Source organism: Excalfactoria chinensis, chromosome 3 (genome assembly GCF_039878825.1).
Source record: "Excalfactoria chinensis isolate bCotChi1 chromosome 3, bCotChi1.hap2, whole genome shotgun sequence".
NCBI lineage: Eukaryota > Metazoa > Chordata > Aves > Galliformes > Phasianidae > Excalfactoria > Excalfactoria chinensis.
Genome location: NC_092827.1, coordinates 19,667,173 through 19,685,559, shown reverse-complemented (window position 1 = coordinate 19,685,559; position 18,387 = coordinate 19,667,173). Strand labels below are relative to the sequence as shown.

The 18,387-nt window shown below is 35.5% G+C and overlaps 1 protein-coding gene across 3 annotated transcripts in view; it reads left to right on the top strand.

The window, feature by feature from the left end:
* The window catches only part of CSMD1 (CUB and Sushi multiple domains 1), a 935,567-nt gene that overhangs the window by 870,712 nt on the left and 46,468 nt on the right, over nt 1-18,387 (top strand). For all 3 annotated transcript variants that reach the window (XM_072330835.1, XM_072330834.1, XM_072330833.1), the window contains 5 exons: nt 1,511-1,699; nt 6,171-6,356; nt 8,598-8,792; nt 9,672-9,845; nt 14,579-14,752. In XM_072330835.1, the coding sequence (XP_072186936.1) occupies nt 1,511-1,699; nt 6,171-6,356; nt 8,598-8,792; nt 9,672-9,845; nt 14,579-14,752 (918 nt within the window). The remainder of the gene's footprint in view (nt 1-1,510; nt 1,700-6,170; nt 6,357-8,597; nt 8,793-9,671; nt 9,846-14,578; nt 14,753-18,387) is intronic.

Below are 18,387 nucleotides of genomic sequence, written 5' to 3'. Positions count from 1 at the left end.
AATTGGAATTGAGTTTATGTACCTGGTATCATAGTTTTAAATTATCCAAATATTAAGAATACGCTACTGCAAATGAAATTATTGTCGATTGTATTTCAAAATGTAACACTGAGGTTGTTGAACATGCGGCAAATATTTTCTGTTTAGAACTGCAGTATTGAGAGGTTGTTGTTAGCGTAGTTTCCCATTCTCCAAGTGGAAAATTATGATTTGGCCTCAGCAGCTATTTTTATGCTTTTCTGGAATATTTAAGATTAATTAGTGCTTGAGAAGTCATAGAATCGTCTGGGTTGAAAAGGACCGCAATGATCATCCAGTTTCAACCCCCGCTGCTATGTGCAGGGTCTCCAGACCAGGCTGCCCAGAGCCACATCCAGCCTGGTCTTGAATGCCTCCAGGGATGGGGCATCCACAACCTCCTTGGGCAACCCATTCCAGTGTGTCACCACCCTCTGTGTAAAAAGCTTCCTCCTAATATCTAACCTAAGCCTCCCCTGTCTCAGTTTAAAACAACTCCCCCTTGTCATATTACTATCCACCCATGTTAACAGCCGTTCCCCATCCTATTTATACACTCTTTTCAAGTATTGGAAGGCCACAATAAGGTCACCCTGGAGCCTTCTCTTCCCCAAGCTGAACAATTCCAGTTCCCTCAACCTTTCCTCATAGGAGAGGTACTCCAGCCCTCTGATCATCATAGTGGCGCTCCTCTGGACCCGCCCCAAGAGCCACATCTTTCCGATACTGGGGGCCCCAGGCCTGGACACAGTACTGCAGATGGGGCCACACAAGAGCTGAGTAGAAGGGGAACAATGACCTCCATCTTCCTGCTGGCCACCCCTTTTTTAATGCAGCCCATCATATAGTTGGTCTTCTGGGTTGCAAGTATGCACTGCTGGCTCATGTCTGCAAATTCAGTATTTCAGAAGCTACACTCATCTAATCATCTATTTGGAATTATTATTATTTTCAGTTGTTGCGTAATAACTGTGGGACAACTTGTATACCAAATTTACAGAAGTTTTAAGTTGAGAAAAATGCATCTGATTATTTCTTCTGTTGTACTTTGATAATTAATTTTTTAAACATATTAAGAAAGCTGTTTATTTTTTTGATTTAAGTGTCTGTGCTGTTGTTCTTTCAATAATATAGTTCAAAAGTATTTTTTATGTTCATTTGCTCAATGAATAATTTTATATTTATAAATGTATCATATTCAAAGTAGTTTGTTTACTAAGTTTGAATGACTTCCTGAATAAACCGTATATTTCCTGGTTGAAGCTTCCCTTTCTCAAACAGCATAAAGTGTTTTGCAGGTATAAAGTGAGTATCTGAACTTCTGAATACTTCATCTGAAGTCTGTCTACTGTTAGAATTCCAAAATTAATGTAAAGCATTTTGTGCCAATTTTATTGGTTTATATTTGTCTTCAGTAATGTGAAAATTGCAATTTTTCTATATTTTATGTGTTTAAATTATTTTTATTATTTATTCATTTATTTGCATTTAGCTCCCTATTGCAGCCTAAACCCTACCTTGAGGAATGGTGGAGTTGTAAATAAAACAGGTGGTCCTGCTGGAAGCAAAGTTCATTATTACTGCAAACCAGGATATAGAATGATTGGTCAGAACAATGCAACGTGTAGACGTCACCAAAATGGCATGTATCAGTGGGATTCTCCTGTGCCAATATGCCGAGGTAAGATATGTTTCCTCGTGTACATGCTTCTATAATTTAATTGCAAGTACTATTTCCCAGGACAGTGATCCAGCATTATAAATACTACTGTGTGTCAAAGGACACATTGACATTGGGTCTTTATCCAGGTGCATATCTAATTGCATTCTTAAGGGAGCAGATCTGAAGTAGTAACAAATAGATGGGTGCAATCAGAACCAGCCCAAATGAAAAATTCATTTTTAATACTCTTCATGTTATTGCATAACAGAACATTTTGATAAATGATTCTTTGATTCTGTGATTCTGTACAAATCCAGTAGTTTTCAGTAGTGCTTTTAATTTGTAACTGATGATTTTGGTTGGGACTTTTTGTTTGTTTGTTTGTTTGTTATTTTGTTTGAATTATGTTCTGAATATAGACCATGTCTACATTATCTCTTAAAATTCATTAATGTTTGTCAAAAATTACAGACGAGGAGTAACATAAAATAGTATGAAGCAGATAAGCACAGTTCTTTCTTGTTACAAATACTATTTCACAGATTATTCAGTGAATGGTAAACAGCTATTGGAGCCTAAAGAGTTGTAGATCAAATAAGGTCAAGAATGTGGGGGAGAAGAGAAAGGTGACAATTGTAACCATATGATACATATACTCCCTGTTCAAAAAATGTTTTCAATTCTGCCTGCCTATAGATCACTTTGTTTTTATAAACAGATGGCTGTAACATCCATACTTAACAGCTTGTCAGAACTTCTTTAATTAAAACCTGTTTTCAGTTTGTAGGATGTTAACAGAAGTGCTTCATGTCTCCTTCAAGGCAGATGTTTTTGTTTCTAGCAAGCTTCCTGGCAAGAATGATTCTGCTGTTTCTACAAGCAACATCAGCTGTATTTTCCACTTGACCCTTGATATGCTGTTTGTTATTCTGTTTGGAGTATTCTGTTTGACTAAAACTAAAGAACTTGAAGGAGTACAGTTGACATTTTTAATGCAGAGTGATTTGGCATATTATTTCTTCATACTTATTTCTTCAGGATGAACATCTTCATGCCTGGGTGAGCCATGGGGCTTCACTCATACCAGACCAGAAAGCAGCTCAGACTTCCAGTGTGCTATGAGCTGTATCTGTGTGTCCATGTTATCAGATTCCATGAAATCTGGAATCTCATACAATTTAATAGCATATGGTATTATTTTACCTGTCTGAAGGGTTACCACATGATGGAAAAATCTGTGTGGGGATATCACAGAATCACAAAATCACAGAATTTTTCAAGGTTGGAAAGACCTAGAAGATCATCTAGTCCAACCATCACCAATACATCCCAGCTAAATCATATTTCTCAACACAACATCCAAACATTTCTTGAACACTCCCATGGTCGGTGACTCCACCGTCTCCCTGGGCAGTGCATTCCAATGCCTGACTACCCTTTCCGAGAAGTAATACTTCCTAATGTCCAGCCTGAACCTCCCCTGTTGCAGCTTGAAACCATTCCCTCACTAATTACACAAGAGAAGAGGCCAACCCCCAGCTCACCACTACCTCCTTTCAGGAAGTTATAGAGAGCAATAAGGTCTCCCCTGAGCCTCCTCTTCTCAGGGCTGAACAATCCCAGCTCTCTCAGCCGCTCCTCATACGGCCTGTGCTCCAGACCCCTCACCAGCTTCGTAGCCCTCCTCTGAACGCGTTCCAGGGCCTCAATGTCTTTCTTGCAGTGAGGGGCCCAAAACTGAACACAGTACTCAAGGTGCGGCCGCACTAATGCCGAGTACAGGGGGACAATTATCTCCCTGTTCCTGCTAGTAACACTGTTTTTGTGATGCAAGCCAGGATGCCGTTGGCCCCCTTGGCCACTCGGGCACACTGTCGGCTCATGTTCAGCTGTGCATCAATCAGTACCCCCAGGTCCATTTCCTCAACACAGTCCTCCAGCCACTCCGCCCCAACCCTATAGCGCTGCCTGGGGTTGTTGTGGCCAAAGTGCAGGACCCGGCATTTGGTCTTGTTAAACCTCATCCCGTTGGCTTCATCCCAGCTCTCCAGCCTATCCAGATCTCTCTGTAGGGCCTCTCTACTTTCAGGCAGATCTTAGATTCAAGGGCACGTGCTTCTTTCGGGTTTACTGAAAAGGTAATTTAGATTAAGAAGCTGATGCTAAGTATAGGAGCTGGTAGCTCCTGTAGTTAAAAAACCTAGAATGCTGACTAGTCCTACAGCTTGGACAGAAGGTGTGGAAAGTAGAGGATGCAATTCTGTTCAAGATTAAGACTAAATGTAATCATCTGTATGTGAACCAAAATTTCAGTCAGTTCATTTAAACACAGAAGTCTAGTGTCATTTGATGTGTCCAGAGTTATTTTGCCTTTTCTCCCACTACCAGTCCAAAAAGGCACAAGCTCCTATGTTATCCACTGAACCTGTCTTGTCTTGGAAACCTAAGAATATCTCAAGTAACTCTAGAAAACTGGAAAAATAAAAGTCAATCCCTGTCTACCTAAGCTCTGTTGTAATTAATCTAGTCAATTTTGAGGGCTGTTCTGCTTGATGTACAATGTAATTAAGTTGACGTGGTTATCATTAGGTTGTGAGGTACTAAGAAGTAGTGACAGTTTAGCTTTCTGTCAGTTCAGCATGCAAATAAGCATTTTTTGTGTAAAATTCTACTTACATGACTAAGGTTCAGTGTTCTAGTTGTAGGTAAGCAATCAAGTTAGTCAATAGGGGAGTAGATGGAGAATTAAAACAGACACTTTAAAATGCATCAGAACCGTGAAAAGCCATGGTCAATACTGTTGTGATCAGATTTGGGGAAACACCTACTAATAGAATTACTTGGTGCTGGGCACAGCAGGGCTTGCTTTTACTCCTCTGCTTTTCCATTTTCTCTAACATCATTAAAAGCAGAAAGTGGGTGTCTCCAGAACCCCTTACTTACCACATTTTCACCCATTTGCTGTCTCATTACTACTATTTCTAGTGGCAGGGGGGTCAGCTCTTATCACTTGAGGGAGAAATACTCAATTTTGAGACGAGCAGTCCTGTTTAGAATGCAAAAAGTGCCAAGATGTTACAGAGGAAGCAGCTTATTTTGCTCCGTTCCTTCAGTTCTATTTCTATTAGCAATTTGACAGATTCCAGATGGAGGCAAACAAGAGAAATGAACTAACCATTCATCATTTTATAATGCTTACCTCTCTTCATTATAATTATATGCAAAGCATTGTGTTGTGTTTAATTTAAATGCATCAAATGTGACAACTTTGAAACACTGAAAACAAATTTTAGACTTTGTTTATGGTACCATGACAGTGAGTTGTGAAATTAGTCATTTCATTACATTGAACTGAGTAGATGGTAAGGAAAATCAAATTTCTTTTTTTTTTTTTATGTTTATTTTTGTCTCTAACATTTCGGACAAAGTCTGTCATTTTTCTTTTGGAATATAGATTTTATTAAGAACAAACAAACAACAAAACAGTAACAAGAGGAAGGGTGAAAATTACCCATAGGGCATTTCAACTGCTAAAATGTTGAATTGCTCCTTATAATTGCCTGTATATGTAACAGACATATTAATTTGCAAAACTACTCCTTTTATTGATAAATATTTAGGAAAAAGCCTTTATGTGTTTTATTCAGTATATTTACTAAGAGCATACCACTGTGTGCCACAGTCAAGGTAATGATCCTGTACACACAAACATTGTTTTTTATGATACCTTTAAGTAGATTCATTCCAACAGTGTGATATGTCCTTAACTACAAGTTGCTGTTTCACAGAAAATTACCTTTCAGAGTAAATGATATTATGAATTTCCCCTTACAAGTGTCACAAGGAAATCCTGCCTTGGGTACCTTTCCTAAAAGTGACTGAAATTGATATTTTTGTAACTAAATTCCTCGCTAGGATTGTATATTGTGAGATACTGTTAAATGAAGCATATTGCACTGTGGTAAAAAAATATCTAAGAAAAATAAGCATGAATAAGCAAAAAACCTAACAACAACAACAAAAAAAGCAGCACCTAGATACTACTCAAACTTTCACTGAGTGGAAAACAAAGTAAATGTAAATTTAAAAGAATAACTAATTATCTGGTGAAAAAATCTGAAGGAGCAACAAAGGTTAAAATAATTTGGAATATCAAAACAACTACTGCCTGTAGTCCATGTTGAAATTTCTGCCAGTGTTTAAACAGCCAATACAGTAATTGGATTAACCAAAATAATATTTTATAAAATTACCATCTATGTGAGATACACTCCAAAATACTTATCAGTGTTTCAGATACTCTTGCATTCATTGGAATGTCATGAACATGGAAAAATTGTTGTACTACTATGAATGGGTTATGTGAAAATCACAAATCTCTATTTCTTATTTCAGTGTTGTGCTAATATTAAATAAACATAAAATAACACAATATGAGAAAATGCCTTTATCTTTTCCTTTCTTTTTCTTTTACTTCTTTGCTTTCTAGCTGTATCTTGTGGTATTCCTGATTCTCCTGGGAATGGTTCAGTTATAGGTAATGAATTCACTTTGGGCAGTAGATTGATATATGAATGTAATGAAGGCTTCAAGCTAGAATCTAGTCAACAAGCAACAGCAGTGTGTCAAGAAGATGGATTATGGAGCAACAAAGGGAGGCCACCTGTCTGCAAATGTAAGTAGGCATGTGTTTCTCAAGCATATTTCCCTTAAACTGGTTCAGGAATAGCTTCTGTGATGATGTTTAGATTTTATGTGTACCTGTCTGCTGAGCTGGTCATTTAGTAACATATCATCAGGCATTCAGCATGTCATAGAATGGAAATGACCTATTAAATGTGTTTAATAATAGCAACAACAATAATAAATAATAATAATAAAGTTTATCTTCAGAAAATCTTAAAATTTAAAAGATTTTAAATCTTACTGTGGCTAATGTTCTTATCTCTGTTTTCACTGTTTAAAGTTATAAACATCAATTGTAGAAACTATTTTTGAAACACTGATAGTGTAGACAGCTAGGCAGGGTAAAAGTTCTTCAGTCTTTATCTTCATTTTCTGTCAGAACTGGGAAGTATAATGCAGGTTCCTTTGCTATGCGACATGGCATCTCATGTGCATTGGGTTACCTCCATCTGTCTTTGTACTGGTTCGAAACAGTGAATGCTACCCTCATTCTGCCATGGTCTTCTCCATGAGATTCTCTGCTTCAATTCCTGGAACACTTCTTCCATTTTTATTTTTATTTATTTATTTATTTTTCTCACATTGGTTTTCACAATGCTGCTTCTCACTCTTTAAAAAAATTAAAATAAAAAGTAAAAAATAAAAAATAAAAAAAATCCCCTTTCCTTCTCTTAAAAATCATTTCCCAGGTGTGCCACCAGATTTGCTGATGGGTTCAGCTATGTCCTGTGGTGGATCCTTTGCAGAACCAGCTGGAAATCAGCATATATGGCAAGGGCAAACCTTGGCCTCTTTCCACAGAAGCCATCCCATCTCCACTCATTCCAGCGCTGCTATCAATACTGAATACACTCATACAAGTCTTCTATAGAGTTAACAGTCTTGCTGTAATTCGTTCTCGTTGTTACTTCATGGTGTTTGGAATGGTGATTCTTATTACTGTTCTCTGGACAACCTCCAGTTGATCTACATCCTTCTTGAAGGACTGCCTAAATCAGCAGTTCGACTGAGTGCATAAGGAGGATTATTTGAAGTCATCTGAGATCCCACAAACATGATCCGTATTCAGAATCATGCACAGAGGGAAAGCAGTAGTCTCATACATTGATCTACACTTTATTCTCTTAGAAAAAAAATAATAATTGACAAGTTATAAAGCGCATAACTTCAATAACTAATCAGCTTAAATATCATCAGATTATTATTATTATTATTATTATTTTTTTCTGGAGGGAAAAAACAAATTAACTTGGATTTAAATAAAAATGAAAACAACAGCCAGTGTTTTTGCAGCTTTACCAGACAGTGACTGTTGTATAAACTGAGCTTAATTACTAATGTTTTGCTTAGCTTTCTACATTATGAAGTTTAATTTAATATTTGTAAGTCCTAAGTAAGTTTAATGCTTTTAATTTTTTTTTCCCCTTTCTAAACTTTTATTCAGTTTTTAAAATATTCCAGTTACTTAGTAAAGTGGCAAATGCTGAAGTAAAAAAGACTAGTGACATACATGGTAATTATACAGTCAGTGTTTTCAACATGGATTGCTCTTCAAGGGCACGCATTTGTTACTCAAGATTACTTACCTGCAAGTTCTAAAAACCTTAGATAATCTTCATAACAACCTTTCTTTAAAGTTGCGGTACTATAAGGATATATTTGTTTAGTCTCCAGAGATAGAATCATCTGAGATTGATGAGCAGCAAACACAGCACAAAAAAGTAAGTGGTAATAAATGAATTCATTTTATGTCCTGGTCTATTAAAATGAAGGCTGAAATCAGTACAGCTTTGTTTTACAGTGTTTCTCTTATAATATAAAGCTTGAATCTCTGAATAGACATTTGAAAACCTTTCTCAAACAATACTTTAAATCTGGTCAATACACTGGTTTGAATAAATTGAGTCTTCATAATAATTACATAGTAATATATGCTTTTTCTTTACACCTCTGGAGCCTTTTTTGTCTCTTAAATGTTTAAATAAATAAAGTTAGAGCATGACCATCATTGTCCGCCTCATCTCTCTAAATGAAACTGTACTACATATTTTTGCTCATTTGCAGTGTTCACTGTATAATATTAATTATTTTTTCCTAGAACTTGTATTTAAGAAATGCACATGGCACACTCAGTTTTTCATTGAAAGACTTCTGCCAGTATGGCGAGACATATTTTCTGTTAAAAAATGTAGTGGCAGTATGCTAATATTTATGTGTCCTTTATTCACAGCTGTAACTTGCCCCAGCATAGAGACTCTGCTTTCAGAACATGTTGTCTGGAGACTGATTTCCGGGTCACTGAATGAGTACGGAGCTCAAGTCATGCTCAGCTGCAGTCCTGGGTATTATTTATTGGGTCGAAGACTCATACAGTGCAGGACTAATGGAACGTGGAGTGTAGGCAATGAAAGGCCAATCTGTAAGGGTAAGCAGTGCACTTGTTTACAGAATATACTATGTTTTTTTCTACATATATTTTAATTTATAAATATATATCCTTTATATATTTTTATATATACATGCCAGAGCTGACACATAGTCCTTGAACAAGTGTAAGGAGTGTGAATACACAGGAAGATAGTTAAGAAAAGATTTAGTGAGAAAATATAAGAAGATTGGACTGACTGTGGTGATCGTCTGGAGGGCTTGGCTAGACAAGTGCTACTGACTAGCCTTGTTTGTAAACAGTCATCCTCTTTCACCCTTTTCTGCCTATCAGCAGTGAGGTTTTTATCCTTTCTGAAAATAGCACCTGTAGCTTCTTAAGTTAATCAATTAGTGTGACTGAGAGGGTTGTTTCTTGTGATTATCTCCTAGATTAAAGTCAATCAAATAGCCCTGCTGGAATTCTCACAGGGTCTCATGGTGTAAATGACCAGACTTGGTTTCTGTCACCGGCTCCCTATTACCCCTTGTTACACTGGAAACAGTCCTTGATCAAATAACCTGAAAGAAGTAGACACTTCCTTTCTCCATACCCTTATGTCCAGGAATACGTATGCATGGAATATAATTGCAACCTTCCCAAACATTCATGTCTTGCTTCAGAGCATGACATTTAGATTACATTTAAACTGTTTTCAAGATGTGAAGTCATCTGAGTTTTCTGATTTAGGACATGCATTTCCAAACCAAGCATAATTTTAAGACTAATGCATACTATTACTATTGAATAGAGCTTTTATATTTATTCATATTACATTTACTTTTTAAGTAAATGTAATCTATTGTTTTCCAGTCTAAGGAATTATGAAAAGCATTTTCAAATTTCAATTTGTTTGTTGTTTTGTTTTTTTTTCCCCAGTTATTTCCTGTGGTGGTCTTCCATCTCCACCAAATGGAAATAAGATTGGAACCTTAACAGTGTATGGAGCCACTGCAATATTCACCTGTAACACAGGATACACATTAGTTGGTTCTCATGTGAGAGAATGCTTGGCAAATGGTCTATGGAGTGGTGCTGAAACCCAGTGTCTAGGTAAAAGATTATTTCTGTTTGTTTGTTGTTTGTTTTTTTTTTTTTTTTTAACTGAAAGGTATTTATTATTGGAATTCACCTCATATCAAACAATAACACTGTTGCACAATGAAAAATAAATGTTTCCCAAAAATAGAATGTATTGTATGCTGCATTTGATTTTAAGATGCTCTATTGACATACAGTTTTGGGGTTTTGTTGTTGTTGTTATTTGTTTTTGTTGTTTTTCTCAAATTCTATGTGATGTTGTTGGAAGGCTTTCTGGACCAGAAGGATTTTTTTGTGACTTACTTGGTTATCCACATTTACAATACTTTGATTTGCTTCATGGAGCAGTCCCAGAGGGCATGAAGAAACCAAGCTGGAAGATGAGCTTCAGTTCAGAAGCATGCATAGTGCATTCAAATTACAAGTATATGTTCAACATACTGAAAATTTAGGCAAGGGGATTAGACAAGAGATAATCCAAAATAAAGTACAACCAGCATCCCATTCTGACTCCTCACAGTCCTGAGATGTATGTAGTGTGAACCTTAAGTTCTTATGTCAGCTATTTCAATCCTCAGATTTGCTTATATTGGTTTATTGTGAGCTTCAAAACAAACAAAAAAAAAAAAAACAACAAACAAAAAACCTAGGAATGGGTATGTTTCATAGCATGTCAAGAAGAACCACAGTCTTTTGTCCACCTGAATAAATGAACAGAAGATAAAATTAATAAACTCTTTTACTAATCCTTACTTTTTCAAATGTTTTTGCTGGCTGAAGTGTCCCAGATGTTATCTTTGCTAAGAAGTGAGTCAAAATTAGCACTTTGGTCTACATTTGCAACCAGTCAGTGTCAGTATGGATGTATGGGAAGGATGCTGTAATTGCAGCATACCTAACAAACTGATAATGAAAGCTGCTGAGCATTCTTAGATACCTGGAACTGGAGCTGGAACTCAACTTCCTCAGTGTTAATAGGGTCACTGTGTTTCAGTGTGCAGATAAATGAACAGATGGTTTTTGGCACAGCAGGTTGTTGATGCTCATTTTCCTATACAAATAAATGATAAATAGGTAATCTATACTATTCTTCATTATATTTCAAAGCAGCTAGAGTTCCTGTGAGCAAAGCATGAAAAATCAGAGGTGCTTTTGAAAACACAGCGTTCTCTTTTCTTTAATATAACACTAAAACTGTCTATCTTCATCATGGTAACGAAGTTTGATGACACCACGTAACAATTCAATCTAATCTTCCAAAAAGAATTTTCTGTTATCATCCATTTCGTCTTAGCAGGTAATTATGAAAAAAAGAATAACAACTATCATCAGTCTAATATGATTCTTACCAGAGTACTAGGGATGACATCCTGAATTTTTTGAGATCATTAATGCCTGGAAATGCTATTAGAGAAATTATTTTGAAATGCATTGCAGGCAATGAGACAGTATTGTTTTAGCATCAAAAGCATAATAATTTTCCCTTGATGAAAAGAAGAATGTGAAGTTATCAGCTGCATGTTACTGCTGCTCTTCATCATCAGTTTCACAGAAAATTTTATGGGGTATCAGTGAAATGCATAAATGTGGGGAAATTCTGTCAGAGACATGAACTTGTGTCTTAAATCTTCATATCCTATTTGTTATACTGATCGTCTTTTCTTCTTTCAATTCAGATAATAAATGATAGCAGCAAGGAAAATGAAGAGGGGCTCTCTTTGGGAAAAAAATAAAATAAAATAAAATAAAATAAAATAAAATAAAATAAAATAAAATAAAATAGCATGAGATCATTTAATTCCCATTCAGATCAGCAAATCTGAATTAAGAATTTTATAACCCAATTTCTGCATTTTTTTAACACTACTGTCTGTAGTACAGTTTTCTGTGAAGATGATTTTAAAGTGTACCATCTTTTAAAATGCAGAGTAATTAAAAATATTGACAGTTGCCTCATAGGGCTAAACTAGCTTCTAAATTCAGATAGTTATTAGGGAGCAAGATGTTGTTATTTCTGGTGAGTCTTGTGAGAATAATAGAACAGTTTTCCAGCCTAGTATCCTTATGCTTCATTTTTCAATTAAAAATATTCTTCATTAAGAATTATGTCATCTTTATGCAGGAAGTAAAGAAAATATTTTTAGCACTACTTCCCTACTTCTTTTGATATGTACAGTAAGGAAAAAAAAAAAAAAAAAAAAAAAAAAAAAAAAAAAAGGAGTAAAATAAATCTGTTTTACCCAGAAATAATAATTCAACTGAAATGCCACCTAAAGTAATGTTAAACTTCAGGATTACCTTTTTTGTACATGTTAAGTTTATCAGTTCTGCAGTAGAACTACCTAAGAGGTTTGTGTGTGAAGACACATCATTTCCCTGCTGATATCTGGTTATCCCTATATTGATGCTAACAAACATTTAAAAAATGCTGGCACTACAGATATGAAGATTCAGCAACTCCACATTTGCATGTGTATGGACAAACCTATGAGTATTTTCCTCATCGCTTTCTTTTATTGCAAGCAAAGCTATATTATTATTATTATTTTTAAAAGTCTTTTGTCTCTCAGTGTTTTGTGGTATGCTATTATCATATAATAAGTGTAATGTCCAGCCCCTGCATATTTTAATTTCTAGCAAACTGATATGTGTTAGAACTAATCTGAGGTATCATTTCATCATCTAATCAATAATATTAGTATGTAGTACTCATATACTGTTTTTCTTTTTTGAAGGGCTGTGCATGAAGAAATATTTAGGCATCAGTGTATCCAAACTAAATAATATACTAATCTGAATGGATTCAGATTTCTTTATAAATAACCTTTGTATGTGGAAGGCTGGAACAGCTTTTTTTCCTCTGTTCTGACTTCTGGGAAACATACTGTATCACAGAACACTCGAGAAGATTAACTGCCCACAGTAGTCATAAGTTTACATTCAAATAGTGAAGAGATGGAGAAGTGATAGGTACAGGACCTATCTAGTGAACAGTACTTGTTTATTCTGCAATGCAGTTTAAAAACTATTTATACAGAGAAACTTTTAACTCTTTGGGGAGAAGAAAAAAAAAAAAGTTAATAAATTTACCAGATCTCATGATACCTGTTTCTATATGCCGTTTGAACGTTATCTGAATTCACACTTTTCTTCTGTTGTTGGATTTTGTGTTTCAGGTTTCTACAAATCTATGTCGAAACTGTTAACTTTATTGTTTTCTTATCTACTTTGTCGTAACTACCAACTTCTAATTTTTATCAAGCTATCTGCATTTTAAAAGATTCCTTCAGAGGTGTTTCCATCTGTTACGAGCACAATACCTCTTGCAGAAAATTTTAGTACTCTACAAGTGAAGATTGTTTTATGATACTTTCTAATTATTTTTCTTTAGAATTTGATGAACTTTGATTTCTATTTGTCAGATTGATTGCATTGCTGAATGCAGCCTTATGCTTAGTAATTTTAAATATGTGCATCTGCTTTACTGGACAGAAAGGATCACATTAATCACAATTTATTCTTTGCAGTTTCAAAATCAGACAAGTTCTGTAATACCAAAAATGGTGCACAGTTCTGAATGTGGAAGTCTAAAGTCTGTTATCAAATTCATGCTGCAGAAGTTTGTATTTCTGCAGAAGATTCTATTTCCTACCTCTACATCCTCTCACATAAGGGATATTCACACCATGCACGTAATTTAGGTTCAGTTTAGTGTGCAATCTAAGATTCTAAATTCCCAGCAAGGTCAATGGAGCTATGCAGGCTGTTCCAGAGAGCAATTTAGGAAAGATAAATTTCAGTCCTAAAGCTAAATTATGTGAATGCCACAGGCTGTGTATTCCTAAATTTTAAGGACAGCATGCACCACATTTATTCCAGAAATGCGTTTAGGAATTATTTAAAGCCTGTGAAATCAGGAGGCATGCAACCAGGGAACTGGTTTTTAATTTTGTACATTAGGTCTAGAAAAGTAAAACAAATGCTTCTCTTTTCACATCTTTATTTCTTAGATTTGCTTTCCTAGAATCTGTGATTGTCCCAAGCTCTGATGTAGTTTAAATCAGTACTAATCTTGGTAGGGTGTTTTTGCTAGCAGCTCTGCTGGTCTAGAGGACAAGACGTTTTCATTTTATGAATACAGAGTGCTCTGTGCTGGTTGGACTCTGCCACAAAATGGTCCCAAACACTCTTCATTTTTTTAGTTGAGATCTACTCACAAAATCCAAGGCAAATGATGAAAATGAGGAATAAGACTACTATGGAGAAATAATGTGGTTTTGGAAGTTTCAGTAATTTTTATTTGTAGTTCACACTTCTCTGAGGAAAAAGACAGCTTTGTTCAAGAGAAGGTGAAATATATATATATATATGCGTATTTATAATCAATTTGAAAATGGTCAATTTTATAGCAAATAGACTGAATGGTTTGTAGTTTCAGATATCTGTAATTTATACGCAGCATACTTTTTTTCTGACAAATTCATCATTTCTACAACATAATCTGCATAAACTATGCATATATGAAAATTTTAAATATACAAATCACTGCTTCCTTTGCCTTGAAAGAGGAGAAGGAATATAATCTATAGTTCTTACACTCCAGATGTTGTTCTACACAAAACAGAATTTGACTCTGGTATTTGTGTATTGAACACAAGAATTATTTTCTTCAAATACGCACTCTTGTAAATGTTGACAGTGTTTGTAAGAATTTATATATTTGATGTGTTGTTCTTCAATTCTAGCTGGTCACTGTGGTTCTCCAGATCCAATAGTAAATGGTCATATTAGTGGAGATGGCTTTAGTTATCGTGATACTGTAGTCTATCAGTGTAATCCTGGTTTTCGACTTGTTGGTACATCTGTCAGAATTTGCCTACAGGATCACAGATGGTCTGGACAAACTCCTGTTTGTGTCCGTAAGTATCATTTATTATACAGTGAAATGTTGTTACTATTTTTAATGTAATTGAACATTGATGCTGTATGGGATGTTCAAAGGTGTTCAAATGAGGTGTTCAATGAGGCGTTCAAAACTTATCTATTGAACATATTTTCAATGGTAGGGGTCATTATGATAATCTACTTCTCCTAGTATTTATCAATACAATCCTAGTCATTATACTGGATTGTATAACATCCGTTAGAAAAATATTAACATTTTTAATCTCTTTAACTTTTTTTTTTTTTTTTTTTTTTTTTTTTCTGAATTCATCTGCTTTTAAAAATTGATAATTAATTATTATTTGTTTTAATCTTTGAGGTGTTTCTAGTCTAGTTCCTTTCTCAATTGTGTGGCAAGTTTCCTGACATTCTCTGAAGCATCAGGCATTTAATCAGATCTAATTTCTCTGAACATTATTCTTCTACTTTACAGAGCACTAACATTTATTTTTCTTTTTTTGTTTTAATAAAATTACAATTTCTGTAGAATTTTGTTATTTTTCATGGGGCATTTACATCAATTATTTCATTCTTAAGATGTCTGTAAATCAGGCAGAAATATTTTCATCCACACAGAGATATAGTCATTGAAATGGTCATCGTTTCTGTTTAATGTGTATGTTTGGTTTGTTTTTAAGAAAATATACTGCTGGTAAGTCATTGGATTTCAGAATGTTCAGTATTTACTTTCTTAGTGGTTAAAATAAAAATTCTACCTGTAAAAAGCTGTAAGAAATATCTGCCTAATGTTATTGTCCTTTTAATATCCTATTATATCTTCAAATGATTTACGATCCTCAAAGGAGAAATACCACCAGCCTGTGTTATTACTGTTACTGGATTAATTTTACTGTGCAGTGAATAAAATCCCTTCAAAAGAAAGGGGCAGTGCTGAGGGACGGTGAGATACTGTTGAACTGATATTATTATCACTGTTCTGAGAACTGATTGTAGTTTCTGAAATGACAGTAACCAAACTTCAAATGATTTTCCCACTTGTATTTATTCATTACAAATGGCTCAGCTCTTTTTGAGGAGAGTGAAAATATCCTGTGTAGTAGTGCTTAGAAATGGTCTCCCTAATGTAATACTGAAAAGGACTTCTGATTAAGGATTGTGGATCAGGAACTTTGCCCCTGAAAATCTATGACAAACTGTGCTACATTTTGTATGATTTTCACAGAATTTCCTTTTATGTTCATCATTGGCTTTGAAAGAATTTTCATACTTGGAAATAGTAGACGCTAATTATCAAAGGAAGTATTTGAAGTATTCCACCCATGACTGTTTTATCTTCTTAGTTTCATGCTCCAGGTTCCTTCATTTTGCACAGTTTTTTAATACGTAGGTATTTCTCTACCTCAGTATTGGATAATCACATACATGCATAAGGCAGTTCCTTATCTCAGGAGGGGAAAGAGGATTTGTTATTCACCGTTTAGATGATAACCTTCAGATGAAATCTCTTGGCTAGTGCTTAGATGAATAATATTAATTTGTCTGCATAAAAGCCTAGTGGTGATCTGAAACACTATTGTGCCACAATTGCCTATATTTAAAAATATTAAATATAATTAAATATAGCATCTGTCAGGAGTAGTGAGTTCTAACGCTGAGCTATCATGTTATTTATTTGTTGAAAAGGGCATCTGAGTAGAATTCAGTATCAATTTCTTATAAATACAATACCTAAATTTTGTGTTATAAATTCTGTGTCATAGATTTTGTTCATGGGACATCAGAAAGTCTAAGGTAATAGCAATTTTTAGTTTAATATTCTGTTAAATAAGAAAGATGGTGAATGTAATGATGCTAACTACAGAAATTATTCCAGTTATCAAAACATACTCATTAGTAACAGTTTATAAAATGCAACAGGTAGACTAGTATAAAGTAGATCCTGCTTATAGACTCAAATTTTATTCTAAGGTTTAAGGGTTCATTTTCAAATGCTGAAAAAAGGCTACTGCAAAAAGGGATGTAAGTGATTAGAGTGCATCTATTTACACAATTTTAGATCTAAATACATAAACCTGAATACAGGAAGGCATCCTATTTGATCTGCAAAGATCCAGTGTTGTTGAAAATATTATTACATAATTGAACTCTGTGATAAGAGGATACACTTTTTTTTCATCTATCTGCTCATTACAGAAAAGGAAAAAGAAACCCTATAATTTATCAACAGTATTACTGTTGGTAACTTGTTGTTAAATCAATTTAGCGTGATCATTATCACCAGAGCAATGTTGAAAAGCTGTATATATATATATATGTATATATATATATGTATCACAGAATCACAGAATTGTAGGGGTTGGAAGGGACCTCTAGAGATCATCGAGTCCAACCCCCCTGCCAAAGCAGGTTCCCTACACCACGTCACACAGGTAGGAATCCAGGCAGGTTTTGAATATCTCCAGAGAAAGAGACTCCACCACCTCCCTGGGAAGTCTGTTCCAGTGCTCAGGCACCCTCACCGTAAAGAAGTTATTGCGCACATTCATGCGGAACTTCCTATGCTGAAGTTTCAACCCATTTCCCCTAGTCCTGTCCCCACACACTACTGAAAAGAGACCAGCCTCGCCACTATGGCTCCCACACCTGATCAAATCCCCTCTCAGCCTTCTTTTCTCAAGGCTAAATAGACCCAGTTCACTTAGTCTCTCCTCATAGGGGAGATGGTCCAGGCCCTTCACCATCTTTGTGGCCCTCCACTGGACTCTTTCCAAGAGATCCCTGTCTTTTTTGTACAGGGGAGCCCAGAACTGGACACAGTATTCCAGATGAGGCCTCACCAGGGCAGAGTAGAGGGGGAGGATCACCTCCCTTGACCTGTTGGACATGCTCATTTTATGCACCCCAGTATGCCATTGGCCTTTTTGGCCAGTCTGTCGTCCACCAGGATGCCCAGGTCCCTCTCAGCAGAGCTCCTCTCCAGCAGGTCTTCCCCCAGCCTGTACTGTTGCATGCAGTTATTTCTACCTAGGTGCAAGACTCTACACTTGCTTTTGTTAAACCTCATCCAGTTTCTTACTGCCCAGCTCTCCAGCCTGTCCAGGTCTTGCTGAATAGCAGCACAGCCTTCAGGTGTGTCAGCCAATCCTCCCACCTTCGTGTCATCAGCAAACTTGCTGAGGGTGGTCACTATCCCCTCATCAAGGTCGTTGATGAAGATGTTGAACAAGACTGGACCCAGCACAGACCCCTGGGGGATGCCGCTAGTTACAGGCCTTATTTTATATCACCATTGTCTATGTTTTTCTGTATTTTTTCGATACTATTTTACTGTCTTGTTATGTAGAAGTGTATAGCTAAACTACTCTAAAATGTTTTTTTTTAAGTGTCATGTAAGCACATTAACACACACACAATATAAAAGATTTAATGTCAACAGTGATTTCTCTACTGCCTTAAGAAAATCTGATTAAAAGGATCAGTATTTCAGCAGAGCAACTCAAGAAATTTGGAACAGGAATGTTTAGAACTTAGCAGTGCTCTGAAGCAGTGCATTAAATTCAGTTTGTTTTTGCCTACTATATTTTGAATTTTAAAGGAAAAATAAGAAGTAGGAAATATAGTGATGTTCCAATATTTTTAAAGGTATAAT